Source organism: Hemicordylus capensis, chromosome 1 (genome assembly GCF_027244095.1).
Source record: "Hemicordylus capensis ecotype Gifberg chromosome 1, rHemCap1.1.pri, whole genome shotgun sequence".
Taxonomy (NCBI): Eukaryota; Metazoa; Chordata; class Lepidosauria; order Squamata; family Cordylidae; genus Hemicordylus; species Hemicordylus capensis.
Window position 1 is genome coordinate 332,179,048 of NC_069657.1, and position 21,675 is coordinate 332,200,722.

The following is a 21,675-nucleotide window of genomic DNA, read 5'->3' on the forward strand; positions in this document are numbered from 1 at the left end:
TCACCTCGATATACAGGTTCAGCCAGCATAGGTCCATTATAGGACAAATACCCCCATCCCTCTTTGGGATCTGAAAGTATTGGGAGTAAAATCCCATTTGACTGTAAGCCCACTGTACCAGAGATATTGCCTGTTTCTCCAATAATTCCTTGACTTCTTCCTTCAGTGTTATCATCTTGGGAGTATATTTTATCCCTGTGAACTCTGCCAGTGCAATGAATTCTATTGCATATCCTGTTTTGACTATTCTCAAGACCCACTGATCTGATGTTATATGATGCATATATTATATAATGTTATATGGTGGCATGACTTGCCAGTTTGATGTTGTGTCCAGCATATGCCAATGTGATGTTTCTGGCACTGATGGAATGTGTCAGTGTCTTGTTGGTACTTACTGATACAGGTGGGCTTTGCGACCAAATCAAAGGTGTTGTTTGCCCTGCTGTGCTGTCTTACTGTGGTTGGCCTGGTTTCCTTTATTTTTTGCCATGTACGGCTTCCGATTATCTTTCTGGAAAGGTCTTCTGTATTCCCTTCGATCATTTTGGCGGTATACATTCTGCCTATGGTGGTACAGTTGGCACCTTGCACCTGCAAATTTCGGAGTCGCTGTTGTGAAGGTTTTTGCTGTGTTTTTAAATTTCTTCCATTTTTCCATGGAGGAATCAGTCTCCTCACAAAATAAACCTTTGCCATCAAATGGCAGTGCTTCTATCCGTTCTCGCATCTCCTGTTGAAAATTAGTTGCATGCAACCAGGCATTCCTTCTTAGTATTATTGCTGTGGTCAAGGTGTGTGACTCCGACTCTGCAAGGTGTTTTGCATTACTAAGTTGCTGTCATGTAGCCATGGTTGCTTTCCCAAAAGTGTTCTCAAATTTCTTTTGAAATTCTTCTAGTGTCAATGTAGTGTGTTCCTCAAACAGTGTTTCCCACATGGAATATATGTATTTTGATAAGCATGCCATGTAATTGGCGATACTGATTGTTAGACATGCAGTAGCATATGTTCTTTGACCCAAGACATCTAGCTTTTGCCCCTCCTTATCCACAGGTGTGTGGCGTTTTCCACCTTTGGAAGTTGATGCACAATCTATTACCAATGAATTTGGTACTGGATGTTTCATTAGATTATTTATTTATTTATTTGATTTCTATACCGCCCTTCCAAAAATGGCTCAGGGTGGTTTACACAGAGAAATACTAAATAAATAAGATGGAGCCCTGTCCCCAAAGGGCTCACAACCTTAAAAAAAAAAACATAAGATAGACACCAGCAACAGTCACTGGAAATACTGTGCTGGGGGTGGATAGGGCCAGTTACTCTCCCCCTGCTAAATAAAGAGAACCACCACGTTAAAAGGTGCTTCTTTGCCAAGTTAGCAGGGGTAACTGCTATTCAGTTCCACCTTCAAATATTCATTTTCACCTTCTTGAATCATGTATAGTGACTAATATTTTTGATGTCGGAGTGGAAGTCAGGATTACCTCCCAAGCTCATTTCGCAGCCTTTGTAATTACTGGTAACATTGGTAGTTATACTGGTTGTAACCCTGTTCATAAAATTATATACTGGGTCATCTAGATCTGTTTTCTGTTTCAGATCTAGGCTCAACTCTTCGGATATTTCTGCTATCTGTTGATGGTAAGATTTCATCTCCTCCATTGGCGATATAGATTGTGTCGTTGGTACATTCTGGTTTGGATCAGAGTTGTGTTCATTGGACTCTTTGCTTGCGGAATCAGTAGCATAATCTTCCTCTTCATCCAATATTCTGCCTGTACTACAGAAAGGCTGCCTGTGTTTCAACGTGTCATGGAATTTCAACCCATCTTGTTCGGGCATGCACCACTAGTGCTCTCTATTGAGGAAGTGGCTCTTTTTGTAGGCCTTGTGTTCTTTTCTGTAGAGGAAGTCTTCTTCTCAGTATTGGTTATATCTGTTTTCTTTGCCACTACCGTTTGTGTTGCAATACTTCTAGGCACAGGTACAGTCTGTATTCCTATGGCTTGTGCAGTTGTTTGCTCTATGGGCAATTGTGTCTGTGTTTGAGTGGATGTTACAATTTGGAAGTGAGATGGTGGAATAATTGGCGGTGGCTGAAAATTTGTTTGTATGGTGGCATCTTGAATCTCTGTACCTGGTGTGTGTCTGCACTGCTGCATCCTGATTTTTTATTCCGATTGGCGTAACCTGAGTTGCCATCTGCATCATTTGTGGGGTTGCTGTTCTTTGAGTCTTCCATATTTTGAATTGTGCGTATTCATCTGGTGAGATAATGGAAGTATTTCCCCCTCCTTTTTCAGGTAATAGCCCATGTATTGGTCGTTCCATATATGTTAGTCATAGACATCAAAGGTGTCCTCGGTACTGAAGGTATCTGTTCTACTTCCTCTTCTTCTTTGCTATCCAGTCCATGGCTTAAGAAGCCCCTGCATGTGGCTGATGAAGGTGTACTGTCACTAGATCCTAAAAGTGCTATGATGTTCCTCATGGCTGAAGGATCCAATGCTGGTTCGGCATCAAGCTTGGCATTGTGGATGATGCTGAAGGCAACTCGTGATCAACCTCCAGGTTTCGAAGCCATGGACGTCACTGCCGACAGCGGTTGTCTTTGTGTCGATGGAGACTGTTGTGGAATCAGCACCGGAGACAAAGAGATTACTAGATGTTAAGGTTTCAAAACAGATACATCCCTTGCATAGTAATGTTCTCTTGATGCCGAAGGGCTTTGGGAAGTTGACACGGACTCTCCCATATGCAGTAACCCTGTTGGAGAGGGTGTCGTTTCGGCTGTCTTTGATTTTACATGGTGTTTTGAAGGTTACTCTGATTTGTCTGTTTTTCCGATGGTGGTGAAGAAGTATCCGCCCTTCTTTTTCTTTTTTCCTTGTTCCACTTGGGATGGGTTTCCAGGGCTGCTGGCTTCTTTATGGGCGCTTCCTCCTTCAAAGTCATTGCCATTGCCCCAGACACCAAAGATTTAGACTGCATATTAGTAGCAGTCCTCAGTGCCAATTTTGACATCAAGCCCAATGTGGAGGGTGACTATGGCATCTGGACTCAGCACGTTCTCCAGTAATGCCACTTTCAGGTGGGCATCAGGGGCGTACCATCCATTAGGCAAGGGGAGACAGTTAACTCCTGGCCCACTGCTTCAAAGGGCTCCCCAGAGGCCAGTCACACACACCCGTCCCCTACGGCCATGGCACCCGCAGTGCACACCCGATTGTAGCTGGCTGGCTGGGCTGTGCAATGGCCGGTGGCCTCAGTGTGGTAAGGACGGCGATGGGGCAGGGCTTTCCCTTGCCTTCAAAAGGCAAGACCAGCTGCGCCTGCGCGCCCTCTCTCTTCTGTACGGGCAGGGGCGGGTTAGGCCTACCTGCTGCCATGAGCAGCAGGTGTACAGCACGCAATCATGTCATGCTTCATGTGAGGTAAACAGAAGCTGCTTGCTGCCTTTGCTGCATTCTGCAGGCGCTCCTCTCCTTGGCACTCCTGCGTCTTGCTGTTCCCTGCTCTTGCTCCTGCTCGGCTGTGCCTCTCCCCCTCCCCTATTGTTCTCCCCCTCTTCTCCTCGTCTTTGGTGCACATATGTGGCCACATTCCATTGACTCTCACCTCTTCTCTCTTCTTCCACTCACATCTAGAGCTAGCGGTGTTGTAAGCCAGAGCTAGCAGAGCACTCCTTTCCTGCCTTTTCACTCTTGAGAGATATTTATAGGTGGCATCACTTTGCTCCCCTGCTCCTTCCCACAGGAGGGACTTAAAAGGGACAAAAACTAATCACTTTTGCGAAGAAGATTTCTGGCGAAAAGGGGACCTCACTGTGCAAACAGCGGCCAGGACTGGGAAGGCTAGAGATGCTTCATACTTCCTTCCCTTGTTATCTCCTTTAAAGTCCTTCCTGTGGGAAGGAGCAGGGGAGCAAAGTGGCGCCACCTATTAATCTTAAGGACTTCTTGGCTCCGAAGGACAAGCCAGCTTCCAGGTAGCGCCGGGCATTTTGCAGTTGGTTACCAATTCATCTTAAGAGCTTTTCAGGAGAGATTTGGTCTGTGGCTGTATGTGGTCAGTTCATGCTAGATGGGAGTGATGCTGTTTTTTGTCCAGCAGCACTGGGACGTGACGAGAGCCCTTCAGAAGTGTTATGCAGCCCTTGGCATGTTATTCTTGGCAATAAACAGGCACCAAGTACTATCCCCAGTTAAATGTGGGACCAAGCCCATACTAACAGCAGCCAGATCAAGTAAGCCCTCATCGTATTAAAATAGTACCTTAATAGCTGTAAAAGGGCATTAAATCTATATGCTTTTCCTGACCCTACCTGTAACATTTTCTGATAAAAACATTCCCAAAACTGAAGCTTATCAAAAACTATCAGAGGAGTTCTATGTCTCAGGAAGGACTCGGCGGCCTTACTTTGCTATCCATTGAATATGAACGAGCAAAGAAAGTGGATATACAAAAGATCATAGACAACTTTGCTGAACTGAAAGCACGAAAGAGGCCATTGCATTAAGTTCTGGATGGTGGTGTGGGATAGCATAGTATATGGCTGGTGGTGTTATGTCATAATTGGGATATTCATTCATTCATTCCATTTCTATACCGTCCTTCCAAAAATGGCTCAGGGTGGTTTACACAGAGAAATAATAAATAAATAAGATGGATCCCTGTCCCCAAAGGGCTCACAATCTAACATAAGACAGACACCAGCAACAGTTACTGGAGGTACTGTGCTAGGGGTGGATAGGGCCAGTTACTCTCCCCCTGCTAAATAAAGAGAATCACCACGTTAAAAGGTACCTCTTTGCCAAGTCTGCAGGGGTTTATGTGCAATTATTAAAGTTCTTCATTGATATTTTTGTATTATTTGGCTCTGTTGTTATTTACACCTTGTAACTGTAGCTGGGTTGGTTGGCAGAGACATGGGGCCTAGAGAAGGAGAGTAAGGCAGCGAGGGGCCGATTTAAAAATTACATCTCTGGGCCCACTCCAATCTTGGTATGCCTCTGGCAGGCAGCCCGGTTTTTAAAAGTCTGCTTAGAAAAGGAACTGCAGACTAACTGCAGGCTGCTGCGCTATGCCCTTCTCCCAAGCACAACAGACACAGTTCGTGTCCATCTGTTGAGGGGAGTTTGCTCTTACAGTTTACAAACCTCTTAAAGGTGTGTAAAAGCTCTTCTCACTCATGTGAAGCATGAAATGTATTTTGCAAGTAAGAGTAGTTGCTATCCATTCTGAGTAATTGCCAGTAATTTCCACCAGTAACTATATTTTAACGTAAGATGTAAAATAGTCCATTTAATGTCCTGTTATCCTATAAACTGTAAAATGATTAAATACTTATCGCAATCCACAGAGTAGTCTTTTCCATTCCATGTCTAGCCATTTTATTTCTATTTTTTTCACTGTAGTTTATTTCTGAGGAGCAAAATAATCCGAAGAAGTGATAGCATTGGCGGTCAGAAAGAAACTGAAAGGTGGATGCCAAACCACTGGTATTAATGGACGCAGAGCATGTGCAGCCGGCGGTTGGGGTGTCATGAGGAGCTAACAAGTTTTACCTGAAGTGGTCTGTGCAGGTGCAGAACCCATTCTTTATGTGTGTCATTGGATCACTATCCAGATTTCCACATTTCTTTATGTGTGTCATTGGATCACTATCCAGAATTCCAATCTCTGAAAGAGTAATGACCAGGGGCACATGTGCACATTCCAACAACATACAGTGGCCAGGCTATGTGTATTATCATACCGTTGGACCGTGCTTATTGACAATGAGGAAAGTCATAAGAACAGCCTTGCTGGATCAGGCCCAGGGCCTATCTAGTTCATCATCCCTTCCCCCACAGATGTCTCAGGGAAGCCCACAGGCAAGAGATGAAGGCATGCCCTCTCTCCTGCTCTTGCTCCCCTTCACCTGTTATTCAGAGGCATGCTGCCTCTGAACCTGAAGGTCATATATAGCCATCATAGTAGCCACTGATAGACCTGTCCTCCAGATCAGGGCTCTAATCAATATTTATTTATCATTTTTCTAGAAAAGTAAAGTGCGCCATCGAGTCGGTGTCGACTCCTGGCAACCACAGAGCCCTGTGGTTGTCTTTGGTAGCATACAGGAGGGGTTTACCATTGCCATCTCCCGCACAGTATGAGATGAAGCCTTTCAGCATATTCCTATATCTCTGCTGCCCAATATAGGTGTTTCCCATAGTTTGGGAAACATACCAGCAGGGATTCGAACCAACAACCTTGCTAGTCAAGCCATTTCCCCACTATACTGCCTGATATATGCATCTCTAGGCAGTGTACAAAATTTTAAATATTTAAAAGTCACAGATTAAAATATATGACAATGTTGTGTGATGGATCATAGTAAATCCAGTACCCATTATTCTAAACAAAATTGCAGAATATGCAGTAAGAATAATTGTGCCTTTTTAATATGTAATACGTAATATTTGCTGAGTTCTTACTGTAAAGAGTTCTTCTGCACGCTTATTTCCATCTAGTTCAATAAGATACTGGGAATCATGTTCAGCCATTAATTCCTGAATATTTAAACACAGAAAATCACATGTTTGATAACTGAATGCAGCTGGCTCAAAAAATTACATCAGATGAAAGTCCCTTAGATTATGCCCTCTTCCCCACTACACACACTTTTTAGCAGATTACTAGATGAGCACAATTGCACAGAAGATGTATTACAGAGAAGCACTTACATAGCAAAACATTTTTAAATGAAACAAGTTACTGAAAATCTTCACTAAAAGTAAGGCAAGAGATTGCACATTGCTTGTGACAGCAGAAATGAAATTGTGTTGTTGGTTACTTTATGAACAGTGGATGACTGTGACATTCATGCGACCACAATCCATAAAGCAACCACATATGTAAATTTAGTTTTATCCGGTGTGTGTGTGTGTGTGTGTGTGTGTGTGTGTGTGTGTGTGTAGTCTTCAGAGCCTCCACTATGTTTCCGGGAAAGTACAAAATGCTGGTTATTACCTTTAAAACCATGAATGGCTTAGGTCTGGGTTACCTGAGGGAACGCCTTTCTCTACAAGATCCTCAGCACTCATTGAGATCTTCAGGAGGGGTCTGTCTTCGGGTGCCACTGGTTCATCTGGTGGCGACCTGGGATAGGGCCTTCTCTGTTATCGCCCTTAGGTTGTGGAACACACTCCCCATGGGTATAACAGGATTGTCTTCCTTGGAAGCCTTCAGGAGAGCCTTAAAGACCCATCTTTTAGCCTGGCTTAATGATATCTAGTTTTAATGTTATCTAGTTTTAACTGTAATCCTAATCGGCTTTTAATTTTAATTGTTATGTATTTTTTATTGTAATGTAAACCACCCTGAGCTACCTTTGGAAAGACAGTATATAAATTAGATAGATAGATAAGAGTACCACCACCTATTGTGATATTCTAATCCAGGCTTCCGGTTCTGTGCTATGACTTCTACCGCTGTGATTAGTAAGTTTAAAGTGAAAGGTGTGGGAACATGTCACTATACCAGTAGCGGGGAGGGGAGCCCACCAAAATACAGTGGAGAAAGAAGTTCTAGAAGATTCCCCAACATGGTCTCTCTGCAGTCAAAGAGCCCAGGAATGTGAAGCGCAGAGACCACATTGAAGAACAATGGTTTATAGGGGACTGGGCAGTTGTGTCATTAGTAGTGCAATTCTTGGATCCATGGGTAGCAGGTACTAGCCTATCAGTAATATAAAACCATTTAGAAGAAGTGAAAATCTGGTACCTTGGTTTATTATTATTTCCTTACCTCTAGAAGCTGTAGCATAGTATCCTTATAGATAGTAACTCTCCCTTGTACATTTTCAAAAAAATCTTCTGGTCTCTGCACTAAATTAGGTAAAATTTCTGTCAACATGACTTGATCAGCTAATGCCTAGGAGAGAAAAAAATTACTTGGCTTCATTATAGTAAAAACAGAAGATGGTAAAAAACAGGTTGCTTACCTGTAACTGGTGATCTTTCTGGTGATCTATGTTCACTAACAAAATGGGTTCTAGGTAGGGGTGTGCATGAAACTGTTTGGCAGGTTCAGTTCTAATCAGCCTGGCCCACTTCTGGGTGCAATCGTACCGGGTCTAGTCCAGCCATTGAACCAGGCTGAACCAGTTAATGGGGCCAGTTTGTGGGTATACTTGTAAAGGGGAAAACAATGAGGATTCCCCTTTACAGGTAAAAGGGGGCATCCCCTATCCTAAAGGCCAGGAAAAGGAAAGGAAGGGTACTCCATACCTTAGTGGAGGCTGCAGCAGAGAGACATTGGTGGCAGCAGCAGGGGATACTCCAAGCCCCCACTGGCCTCCTGAACGACAGGCCAGGCCTGCTGTGGCCCAGTTCGGGCTTGTACTACTCAATTTTTCAATAGGGGTAGAAAGGATTTCAGAGTGTGCAATACTGCCAGCAATTCCAGAAAGTTTATATGTAGGGAGTGTTGTTGCAGTGTGTATTTGCCTTGGGCATGAAACCCTGAACAGTGTGCTCCCTGGCTCTTTAGGGAGGCACCTGTTGTTGTCACTGTGATCAATGGTGTTTATTTATTTTTTATTTACATGTTATATCCCGCTCTTCCTCCAAGGAGCCCAGAGTACTACATAACGTACTACATAAGTTTCTCCTCACAACAATCCTGTGAAGTACTTTGGTTGAGAGAGAAGTACTTTGGTTGAGAGAGAAGTGACTGGCCCAGAGTCACCCAACAAGTATCATGGCTGAATGGGGATTTGAACTCGGGTCTCCCCAGTCATAGTCCAGCACTCTAACCACTACACCACGCTGGCTCTGGCAGCGCTGGTTGGCAGTTCAAAGGGCACACCCACAGATAGAAAGTTTATTCTGGTCCACCACTGCAAGGTTTGTACCACAGGTGGTGGAAGAGTCAGCCACATGTTCTGGCTGTCTTCATTCAGTCTGAATACTGATAAAAGCCACCTTTGGGGTTGGCACATCTTGAGCCTTGCATGGGTTACAGTGGCTGTGCAAGATGCCATCAGATCTAACAGCCTTTGAACAGTATGAGTTCTGTGTCTTGGGTTGAGTCAAAGGGTGGAGATCAGCTATACAATCAACTCCCTTCTGTCCCTGGTAGGTAGATCCTCTTAATCTCTAAGTCAAAAATTGTGCCTGTGGATTGAATTCGCATTTGCAGATCTAGGACAGATTTCCCCCCAGTTCATTTTGATTCCTAGTTTTACTAGGAGGTCTAGGGTGTACTGAACATGAGATATCAGATCCACCTTACAATCTGATATCACTAGCCAGTCATCCAGGGAAGGAAAAATAGATATTCCCTGTGTCCACAGGTGTGCTGTTATTGCACTTACACACTTTGTAAAGACACGGGGTGGTGTTGAAAGACCAAATGGGAGAACCATGTACTGGAAGATTCTGGGAAAGAGAGTGCATCTCAGATATTTTCTGTGTCTCAGCCTTATTCCCATGTGGAAGTAGGCATCTTTTAGGGCTAGTGTCACAAACTAATCTTCCCTTGTTAGTAGGGGAAGGATGCCTTGTAAAGATATAATCCTGAATTTCCTCAGTCTCAAGTATTTGTTTAGTTGTTGTAAGTCCATAATGGGATGGAGGCCTCCATCCCATTTGGGGATCTGGAAATATCTTGAGTAGAAGCCCTTCCCTTGACCCTTCAGAGGAACTGGTACTATAGTACCTTTTCCCAGTAGAGAATGTACTTCCTCTTTTAAGGCAGGAGTTGAGTGGGTGTGTTTTATACCTGAGAAAACAGGGAGGTTGGTAAATTCTATGTTGTAACCACTAATTATAATGCTCAGCACTCATCCACCTGATGTTATGAGATGCCAAGAGTGCGAAAAGGATGCTAGTTGGATGTGAGAAGGCGAGAGTACTTGAGATATTTCCAAAGTTAGAACATCAAAGAATCTGCTTTGATTGGTCTTGCAATTTTGCCCTTTACTGTCTCTGGTTGTACAGTTTTTTTCTGGTTGTACTTGAAAGATTTATTATCATCTCTTCATTCAGATAATTTGAATTGGTATCTTTGTCTGTGACCTGTATTTTTGTTTGTAGGTTTGTTGTTGAGGGTTAGAAATGAAGATCCTCGCCGTGTATTGGGACTTCATCATTTTTTCCATTGTTGTGTCGGTTTGGGTGCTGAATAGACCTTCCCCTTCAATCTTATCCTTCATGTCATTTTGAAGGGCTGTTGACTGAAGCCAAGCATGTCTCCTAAGAGACATAGCACCTGGTAGTGCACGAGATTATGTTTCTGTCAGGTGCTTTGCAGTATTTAGATGTTGCCTAGTGATGTCTGCAGATTTGTTCAGGGCTGTTTTGAATTTCTCATGAAACTCCTCTGGCCTATCCTTCAGGTCTTTTCCCCCCGATCATCCCAGATAGAGTAGTGGTATTTAGCCACACAGGCCATATATTTGGCTTTAAAAAAAAAATAAAAATGGCTGAGCATAATATGAAGTAAAACCTACACCCCATCACATCTAATTTCCTCTCTTCCTTCTCTACTGGGGCTGAGTGTTGCTTACCTGATTTGCTGTTAACAGCACAATCAACCACCAGTGATTTCAGTGGAGGATGCTTAAAAAGGAAGGGGCAGGATTCCTCTTGAATCCTATAGAAGCTCTCTAGTCTCTTTGACATAGATGTTGAAGCTGATGGCGCATCCAAGAATATCTTTGCTGAATTAGCCAAGATCGGTAGCATGGGAAGAGATGCCAGTTATGATGATGAAGAACTGGCTATGAAGTCGTACACTGGATCTTTGATTCCCTGTGTCAGTGCTTTCAACTCCAAACCTAATGCTTTGGCCATAGCTGCTACTTGTATCCTGTATGATGCTGTCTCCTCTGTCAGCGAATTGGATGGTGGGTTTTTTACAGTTTTATCTGGGAAGGGTCAGAGGGGTTCTCCATTTTGGATTGAATCTTCATCGGAAGAAGAGGTCGAATCATATTCACCATCAGATTGTTCTTTCTATTTTTCAGGTGACTTTTCTGGTGTTAGAGAATGGTGGATTATCTGCAAATCAGGATTAGTTTCAATGAACTGCCTTCAAAAGAGGATTGGCTGATAAAAATTTTGGAATATGCGGAGATGGCAAAACTTACAACACTGATAAGAGATCAAAATTTGGAAGGCTTCAAAGAAGATTGGAAACCATTCTTGTTGTATCTAAAGGATAATTTCCCTACTATGGACTTTACAGTAGGGTTTGAAATTTAGTAAAAAACTGCAGGTTGGGTAGATTAACTGTGTTTGTAAGGGTTTAAATTTATGTTTTGAATTATTATTATAGCAAGGGTAAACTCTATAGCCGATGATTCACAAAGAGAGGTGTGCGGGAAGTCCACTTTTGTGTATATTGTAATGAATGACAATATTATTATTGTTAAAATCAATAAAAATTGAATTTGGCAAATCAGGATTAGTTTCATGCATATGGGTTGAGGTCTTTTGTTTCTCCTTTTCAGGAGGTGCAGTAGGAACCTCAGGCCTCTTGAATGGGGAGTTAGTAGCAGGTCTAGGTGTGAGTCTTTGTTCTTTGGCAGGGACTCTGTCCAGATCTTCTCTCAGTTTCAGCCTATAATTGAAATCATATGGTAGAGCAAGCAATTATAAATAATAAGGGTATCTGTAACATCTGAGATATAGCCGGATCCAGGAACCCTGGAGAGCCCCAATAGTCTATGGGTCTTGTCACAGATGCATAGTGCAGAGCAGAGTAGTGGTATCTTGCTCTCCATGGGTAAGATAGAGAACATTGAGGGGTCACCCTTACAGGGGATGCTGAAGGAGTTTCTGGAACTGCAACAATTTCAGAATCTTCATCACCATCCAGTCCATTTGGTACCCTGCCTTTGGTGGGGGTTTCTTGTGTCCTGGCCTTTGGTGTTGTCAATGCTGGCAACGCCAGTACATAGACAATAGATGTGGGCATTGTGAACATTGATGTCAGTGTTGATTTCTGAGTCAATAAAGACATAGACGCTAGAAGAGCTCTTGTCTTCTATGTACTATGTTGTCACAGGAACTGGGAAATAAATGGACAGAATCCTTCACACTTCAGAGTGGGGGTCAAGAAGGATATGAGAAGAATGGCGCTCTCCAGCTGAAAATGATGGTCACATCACATAAGCGATTCGGCAGAACCAAAGAGTGCCTCAAGGAGCTTGGAATTCTCAAGTTGAAGTTATGGTTGAGCTTATGGTTGAGAGTTATGGTTGAGTGGTTGCCTTCTATGTCAGAGTCGATACCAGTAAATGTCGAGGACTTCATGGTTTGCGGAATGCCTTGCAAGTAGGGATGTGCATGGTCCAGACCGGCACCGAGGGGGGTTTACCTTTAAGGGTGGGGGGGGTAAACTTACCCCTCCTGCCGTTCTTCCCCCTCTGGCGCTGCAGTTTCAAGTGAAGTTTTTGGGGCGGCAGCATTCCTCACTGCCGCCCCTGCCCCCGTTGCCGCCTGGAAATCTCCGTAATAGCAGCACGCATGCACGCGTGGTGACGCGCGCGCGCCTGTCGCCGCCGTGTGCTGTCGCCCCAAAAACTTCACCTGAAACTGCAGCGCCGGAGGGGGAAGAGTGGCGGGAGGGGTAAGTTCTAACCCCCCGCCCTTAAAGGTAGACCCCCCCTCGGTGCTGGACCGCCAGACCGGTCCGGAGGCCTCCAACATGGCCTCCGGACCAGTTCGTGCACATCCCTACTTGCAAGCTTTGACATTCTCTCAACACAGTTGATGGAGTATGTGGGGACGGCTTCAGAGTCAAAGTCTTCTCTGTCACAGTCAACATCGATGGTTGTGCTGTTGATATTTACAGTTGGCAGTGCTTGGAGCTCAATGAGCCTGGCAAGTCTCCTCTATGGTATTTATGTTTTTTGTGGTGTCAACGTTGGTCATCCTTGTTCACAGCCTCTGGTTTCTTAAATGTGGAGTCTCCTTGTTCTCTGTCAGGAAGAAGAGCTCAAATTATAGATGGAGGGGAATCCCCCAATATCGAATTCAACACCGAGGGTCAGCAGTCGGTCAACACTGATGCTGTCGAGGTTGATGGAAGGAGAGACCTTGGCATTGGAGTCAGGGGTCGAAGTGCAGTTTTGTACAACGCTGCTCAAAGACTAAGTTCCCTGCTTTTCCACATTTTCTGTGAGAAAGCCAAACAATTTTTGCAGGATCTCATGTTGTGGTTTCCACCCAGGCAAATAAAATACTCGTTATGCCTGTCAGAGGAGTGTAGCATTCCTCTACAAGAGGCACGCTTAAAATTTTTTTTAAACAGTCCATTAGACCAGTAGCCAAAATGTAACATGAAAGGAAAACCAGAAAAAGACTGTTGGCAAAAAGCCAGAAATTTCAGCAAATTTCACCAGTAGCCCAAATGTAACATAAAAGGGAAACCAGAAAGGCAAAAAGCCAGAAATTTCAGCAATAAATGAACAAAGTTGAGACAAAACTCATATATCCTAGAGATCTACATATCAGGCAGTATAAAAATGATTTTAAAAAGATCAAAAGAATAACCTGCTAAGCAGTCTGTAGGTCAAAACTAGAAAAATCAAGCGAAAGATTTTCTCACAGGAACTGGGAAATAAATGGAATGAATCCTTCACAATTCAGAGCGGCGGCGAAGAAGCATCTGAGAAAAATGGCATTCTCCTGCTGAAAACGACGGTCACGCCACATGAGCGACTCAGCAGAGCCAAAGAGTGCCTCAAGGAGTTTGGAATTCTTCCACGAAGGACAACTGTGCAGGCACAGAACCGAGGTTGTGAGGGAACATGGATCACCTCAAAGATCTGAGGAGAAGCACTCTCCTGCTGAAAAGAACGGTTGTGCCACATGTGCAATTTGGTGAAGTCGAAGAGCGCCTCATAGAACTCTGGATTCCTTCTGTGTGGGTTACTGTGCAGAGACAGAAACCATTTTGTGAGGGAACATGGATCACATTAAAGATAGCTTGGTTCTAGTTTTTATTCTGGCTTCACAGAGTTACACATATGAACAGTTGACTCAGTTGTACAAAGCTGTTAGCTGCTGGTGTTTTTTTAAAAACCAATCTGCACCATGTTACAAATGAAAAGATGTGGTTTTAACACAGAATTCTGTGGCAAAATTCTGTGAATGTCAGCACTCACATTTCTAGATTTTGGTATAGTCCACCCACCTTGCCCACCCCACCCCACACCAGGCACACAAGAATTCTACAAAGGGAAGAGCTCTGAGTGAGGAGCTCCTGTTGCATGCACAGAACCTGCACATGCATTGGAGTAACTAATTTGTGGACCTTATGGTCTAAGAATGATGTGTAGAATGTTTCTGATGAAGGCAGATAAACCAAAGTGAAATTGAGCTTTTCCAGTGATCAAGGGTATGGAATTTCTTCATCCCTCTAGTCAGGCCTGCTCAACCCAGGCCCCCTTAACTTAGGCCCCCCAGCCACAGTGGCCAATAGCCAGGGATTATGGGAGTTGTAGGCCAACATATGCAGGAGGGCCAAAGTTGAGCAGCCCTGCACTAGATGCTGGATTCCTACATCCTTGCACACCATATGGTGGAGTTCATGAACTACTCTTTCACCATAAAACTTTTCCTCACTCCTCTCCTTGGTTGAATCCAAACTGATCATACAATATCTACTAGTCACAAGTGTCTGGATCCCAATGTACAGTTGCAAATCAGAAATGGTGCAATAGTAGCTAACCATCAACCATGGTTAAAGGGTGAGGAATGGGGCACTGGATAATGCCCCCCCCCACCACTCCCCTTGCTATGCAAAAATTCCTCCCTACAGCCCTTAGTCATGGCTAGCTATTATGTGAACATCAACACTTACCATGCTTAAATGTAACCTAGGTGTGCTCTTAACCGAGCATTTCACTTCCAATTCCACTATCTGTTTTTTCAGCACCTTTATCATGATAATGAGGCAAATAAAATTGTGTTTTTATTGGCCCTCATTTAAATGGTGGCTGGATAAGAACTGAACTGAGTCTTTGGTACAGCTTTATTCTAGAAGAGAAGTGCAACCCTGATCTATTAAAATCAAAGAGACTTCTTGATGTTTCCCTCTCTCATTTCCCTCTCAAATATGAAGAAAGTATACAGCCTTATCTTACTCCTTTGCCAGTCTGGAACCAGTCTGTTTCACCATGTTCCGTCTGGACTATAGTTTCCTGCCCTGTGTATAGGTTTCTCATGAGAACAATGAGGTGTTCTGGGATGCCCATTTTCCTAAGGATATTCCACAACTTGACATGGTTGATGCAATCGAAGGCTTTTCTGTAGTCAAAGCACGTATTGACTTCTTTCTAGTATTCTTCGGCGTTCTCAATTATCCAGAGTGCATCAACAATGATGTCTCTTGTTCCTCGGCCTTTTCTGAAACCAGCTTGAACATCCAGTTATTTCTCTTTCCATGTAGGGCTCTAATCTGCGTTGGATGATCCTGAGCATTATTTTGCTAGCATGTGAAATTAAGGATATTGCGCAACTATTTGCGCACTCTGTTAAGTCTCCTTTCTTTGGTATGGGTATGTAGACTGACCTCTTCCAATCTGTTGGCCCCTGTGTTCTCCAAATTTGCAGGCATAGTTTGGTTAGAACCTTGACTGATTCTTCTTCTGTTGTCTGCCATTTTTCTGTAGCTATTCCATCTATTCCTGTAGCCTTCCAACTTGGTAATCACCGGAGTGCTGATCTAACTTCATCTTCCCATACTAGAGGTTCTTGCAAGTAGGGATATCTTCTAGGGTATCTTAGATGTTGACGTCCCTACTTTCAGTATATTCCTTTCATCTCTGTTTGATCTCCTCAGAATCAGTTACTATCTGTCCTTTGGTATCCCTTAACATACCAATTCGAGCTTGGAACCTCCCTCTGAGTTCAGAGATCTTTTGGAAAACTTTCCTTGTTTTTCCGTGTCTATTTCCATCCTCGAGGTCTTTACAGATGTCATTGCAGTACTGTTCCTTGTCTCTTCTAACAGCTTTCTAAAATTCCCTATCAAGTTCCTTCCTGAGGTCTTTATCTTTCTTGACTTTGGCTTCTCTCCTCTTCTTGGCAATTTCCACCATCTGTTCCAACATCCATTCCCTCGCTCTTTTTTTTTAAAATGCTGGAGAGTTTCAGCTGAATGTAAACTTGGGGACATTAACACAGCCATTTAGGCTGTCTATCTTAATATCATCCCTTAGTCCATTTGAGAGCACCCTCTTTAATATGATCTGTGCATCATTGATTGTCAAGGGCAGGCATGCAGAGAGGTGTTCTCTATACTTGAACTACAATTGTGGACTGTTATTTGATATGCAGAGATTAAAAAGAAAGGTATTTGGATAACATTAAATTGTATTAATTTAATTCTTTATAGCTACCCACTCTGAGGCCTTTTTTCCAGTCTTTCAAGGACAGGACACAATTTCAAACAACATACAGGTGAAACTCGAAAAATTAGAATATCGTGCAAAAGTTCATTAATTTCAGTAATGCAAATTAAAAGGTGAAACTGATATATGAGATAGACGCATTACATGCAAAGCGAGATAAGTCAAGCCTTAATTTGTTATAATTGTGATGATCATGGCGTACAGCTCATGAGAACCCCAAATCCACAATCCCAGAAAATTAGAATATGACATGAAACCAATAAAACAAGGATTGTAAATAGAACAATATCGGACCTCTGAAAAGTATAAGCATGCATATGTATTCAGTACTTGGTTTGGGCCCCTTTTGCAGCAATTACTGCCTCAATGCGGCCTGGCATGGATGCTATCAGCCTGTGGCACTGCTAAGGTGTTATGGAAGACCAGGATGCTTCAATAGCAGCCTTCAGCTCTTCTGCATTGTTTGGTCTCATGTCTCTCATCCTTCTCTTGGCAATGCCCCATAGATTCTCTATGGGGTTCAGGTCAGGCGAGTTTGCTGGCCAATCAAGCACAGTAATCCCATGGTCATTGAACCAGGTTTTGGTACTTTTGGCAGTGTGGGCAGGTGCCAAGTCCTGCTGGAAAATGAAGTCAGCATCCTCATACAGCTCGTCTGCGGAAGGAAGCATGAAGTGCTCCAAAATCTCCTGATAGATGGCTGCGTTGACCCTGGACTTAATGAAGCACAGTGGACCAACACCAGCAGATGACATGGCTCCCCAAATCAACACAGACTGTGGAAACTTCACACTGGACTTCAAGCATCTTGCATTGTGTGCCTCTCCATTCTTCCTCCAGACTCTGGGTCCTTGGTTTCCAAATGAGATGCAAAAGTTGCTCTCATCAGAAAAGAGGACTTTGGACCACTGAGCAACAGACCAGTTCTTTTTTTCTTGAGCCCAGGTAAGACGCTTCTGACATTGTTTGTTGTTCAGGAGCGGCTTGACAAGAGGAATACGACATTTGAAGCCCATGTCCAGGATCCGTCTGTGTGTGGTGGCTCTTGATGCACTAACTCCAGCCTCAGTCCACTCCTTGTGAAAGTCCCCAGCACTTTTGAATGGCCTTTTCCTGACAATCCTCTCCAGGCTGCGGTCATCCCTGCTGCTTGTGCACCTTTTTCTTCCACACTTTCCCCTTCCACATAACTTTCTATTAATGTGCTTTGATACAGCACTTTGGGAACATCCAACTTCTTTTGCAATTACCTTTTGAGGCTTTCCCTCCTTATGGAGGGTGTCAATGATGGTTTTCTGCACAACTGTCAAGTCAGCAGTCTTTCCCATGATTGTGATTCCTAATGAACCAGACTGAGAGACCATTTAAAGGCTCAGGAACCCTTTGGAGGTGTTATGGATTGATTAGCTGATTGGAGTGGGACACCTGGAGCCTAGACTGTTGAACCTTTTCACAATATTCTAATTTTCTGGGATTGTGGATTTGGGGTTCTCATGAGCTGTACGCCATGATCATCACAATTATAACAAATTAAGGCTTGACTTATCTCGCTTTGCATGTAATGCGTCTATCTCATATATCAGTTTCACCTTTTAATTTGCATTACTGAAATTAATGAACTTTTGCACGATATTCTAATTTTCCGAGTTTCACCTGTACATGATAAATCTGAGACTCTTAGAGGAGACTCTTTCACATTATGCATTTTGTTGTAATGAAGGCGCCCATCACTTTAAGTTGCCTGTATATGATTGTTAGTATTTCATATATCTGTAACACAGCTCCATTTTACTGGGGAAATATTTCATCCTTGTTTGAATGCTACTATTCTATCTATTGATTATAAGTTGTCTGTATGTAGAGTAGTTCATATATCTGTAACACAGCTCCATTATAGATACTCTTCTATCTATTTAATTACAAAAGAGAGCTAAAGAAAATATTTTCCACAACCTATTTTTGAATTATCCTAGGGTCTTCTTTTACTTAAAGGTAAATTGTGCCGTCAAGTCAGTGTTGACTCACAACATACTTAATATTGCGTGTTTAGCAGATCTGAATAAGTTACCTCATCTGTCTCGTCTTCCTCCTCCTCTTCCTCTTCCTCTTCTTCCTCCTCATCTGCAGTTTTACGCGATTCCTTCTTCTTTTTCCTCCGTTTTTCAATTATATCAGGATCCCACTCCTCCCTTTGGAATATATGCCCTGTTTCAGGGAGCTGTCTTTGTCCAGAAATTCTTTGGCACAAATCATAATCAGGACACTAGACACAAATAGGGAAAATGTTGTTTAAGTAACAATACGATTCATCCTTAGTATAAAAATATCATAGTGAGTACAATCAAAGGAGTTCCCTGCTCTGCTGAAACATTTGTGCACATTCCTAGTTCCATGTGACATTCCTGAGCCTTGGGAGCTTGTGTTCCCCTCTGTCCAGTTCAGAAGAATTCTACTTCTGAGTGAGTTTAAAAACAAGCCAACATTGTTTGTGGCATCCAAACCAACTGATCCTGATTTATTCTAACCAACATGCTTGAAATAAACCAGGATCTGACCACAAAGCTTGAAGTGGCTATCAGATATCTTATTTATTTCAAGCACATTGATTAGAATAAGCAGAGACTGCTTGGTTTGTATGTCATAATTTACATTGGTTTGTTTTTAAACTTAATCAGAAGCAGTGGCGGCAGAGGCGTATCTATAGTAGGGCAGGCAGGGCATTTGCCCCAGGTGCCACTTGAAGGGGGGCGCCATTTTTTAAAATTAAATTTTTTTAAATGGCCACTGAAAACAAAATGGCCACCGTGCATGCTCAAATGGCCTCTTTGAGGCCCTAGGCCATGCCAGGCCTCGCAGAGGCCATTGGAGCATGAGCGGTGGCCATTTTGTTTTCAGTGGCCTTTTTTTCTTTTTAAGTTATTTTTTAAAATGGCCATTGCACATGCTCAAATGGTCCCTGTGAGGCCCTAGAGGCCATCGGGGGGGAGGGGGAACCTTTGCAGACCCCCCCACGGCCTTTAGGAAGCATCCTGAAGGGGCTACAGGTACAAACCTTTTAAAAAAATTAATATAATATAAGTCACTGTACACATCTTCAGTTTAGCACTATGTACAGAGAATCAGGGCTTGTGAATACTGAACTAAAGCTTATGAGCTAGGATTGTATTCATTTGCTCTTACTTTGCTTCTTGTGACAAGTGAGTTAAATATGATGTCTTAATAATATGGCTATTAATGGTGAGTTTGTCTTTGAATCAGTGTGAAATCCTTACTATTAAGGCCCACTGGAAGTTTCTTGCTTTCCTTCTCTCATTTTAACTGTCTTTCTGAAAGACTAGAAAATATTCCAAGCAGTGACACAGTGACACAGTGGGAAAAGTCAAATTCTCCATTTATTTTAAAAACTGATGTAATAGTAATGCTACAATGCATAGTACAGAATTAGACAGGCACTTTTGTTTAGTTTTCCAAGTACACCTCCACATAGTATTTGGGTATTTCATGAGCCCCAGCATACGGAAATTTGTAGTTTTCCAGCATTTTTTGTCTGGCTACGTCCACAGCTAAATAGTTTTTGAAAGATTAAGAGATTAACGAGCTTGACTTGTATTTTTCAGCTGATATTATGTTAAAGTTATCTGAAAGATGGGTGTCAGATGTTTGGACAGGGTGCACAGTTTCAGTGCTTGCCCTAGGCACTATTTTCCCTAGATCCGCCTCTGAGTGGTGGTCAGTGAGTGCTGGGGAGACAGAGAGAGGTACCTTTAAAAAGTGATTACTGGTGGTACTGCTGGCACCTACAAGCCACAGCGAGCAGTGGCTCCCTGCCCAGCATCCCACACGGTGGCTGCTGTGACTCCAACACTCACCTGGCCTCTGAGCATGTGTGGTCACATACCCGCAGTGGCTTGCAGGTGGTGGTGGTTCAGTCGGTAATCACTTTTTAAAGGTACCTCTCACCGTCGCCCTAGTGCTGCCCTCACCAGCCGCCACTGATCAGAAGTAAAATTCTTCTGAAGATTGTCTGGGTAAGGGAGGAGATCATGTGTGCTCCCAAGGCTCAAGGATGGTGCATGGAACCAAGATTTAACGGTGGTTCCATGAGATGTCTGAACTGGCTCAATGGATCACCTTTATCAGAAGGGTTAGTTATGCTGATGATATTTTCTTCCCTCTTAAACTAGAATGTCGGTACCATAGCTACTGCCGAGGAAACATCACAAAGTGAAACTGGAAGTAGTACATATTTTAAATGGTAAGAGCACAGTTGACAAGCTTCTTTTACACCTCTTTAGTCCTGCTACAGTTTTAAGCCTCCTCCCCACAAAGATGACTTTGACAACCAATTTTAATTTTCCTTACATAGACTGGGTACTATGCCCAGTCTCACTGCATGACATTTTTCCAGCAGCAGCAATTATGGCACCAAGCACTTCTCATTTTCAAAATTCAAATGTTGCCTTAAAATTGTAGTGAAACTCACTAGGGTTTCAATTCTAGGAATTCCAAATAATGGAGAGCAGAGAGGCAAGGTTACACGCTGTCACTAAACAGACGCAAGGCACATATCCAAACACAGGTGAGATTAAAAAAAACATATAGTCGTTCAGTTCACACCTGAATGTGACCAACTTATTTGACAGATGCTTATACTGCCTTAAACTTATGTCTCCGAGCAGTTTACAACAAAGCTCAATAAATGATAACAGAAAAGGTTAAAACATTAGTTAAAACAAAATAAATAACAGAAAAAGTTAACACATTACAACAATTTAAAATTTTAAAACAATTTTAAAATTATTAAAACAACATATAATTAAAAGCCTGGGTGAACAGATGCATCTTTAGTAACTTGATTGAGCTACAATAGCAGCCTAAGCAGCCTAAGGTGCAGCATTGTTTTGCCCCAGCTAGGATTTTTTAAAATAGTCCTTTTAATTTGCGACATGGCAATAACAGCCTCTAATTTAAAAATGACAAATTGTTTTTAAAACAGGAACAATTGTAGTTAAAACAAAGATATGGCAGAGGGTGCTCCCTCCAAGCAAAATAGGAGGATTTCAAAAGTCTGCTCACACAAGATCATAATCATCCTAGGATTACTTAAGTAATCCTGAGAAAAATATCTTGTGTAACATGACCTTTGAAGAGCTAAAATATGAGAACTTCCTATCATGGGCCAGAATTAGACTCCACCCCTTGGACTGACCAGCAATAAAGAATCATGGTTTCTTGCCTGCAATAAGAAATGAGTAAGA

General features: G+C 42.8%; 1 protein-coding gene across 5 annotated transcripts in view; it reads right to left on the reverse strand.

Annotated features, from left to right (window-relative positions):
- AK9 (adenylate kinase 9) overlaps window positions 1–21,675 on the reverse strand; it is a 218,116-nt gene that overhangs the window by 173,021 nt on the left and 23,420 nt on the right. For all 5 annotated transcript variants that reach the window (XM_053299533.1, XM_053299458.1, XM_053299383.1 and 2 more), the window contains 3 exons: window positions 18,486–18,680; window positions 7,798–7,923; window positions 6,486–6,560 (listed from right to left, as the gene is read on the reverse strand). In XM_053299533.1, the coding sequence (XP_053155508.1) occupies window positions 6,486–6,560; window positions 7,798–7,923; window positions 18,486–18,680 (396 nt within the window). The remainder of the gene's footprint in view (window positions 1–6,485; window positions 6,561–7,797; window positions 7,924–18,485; window positions 18,681–21,675) is intronic.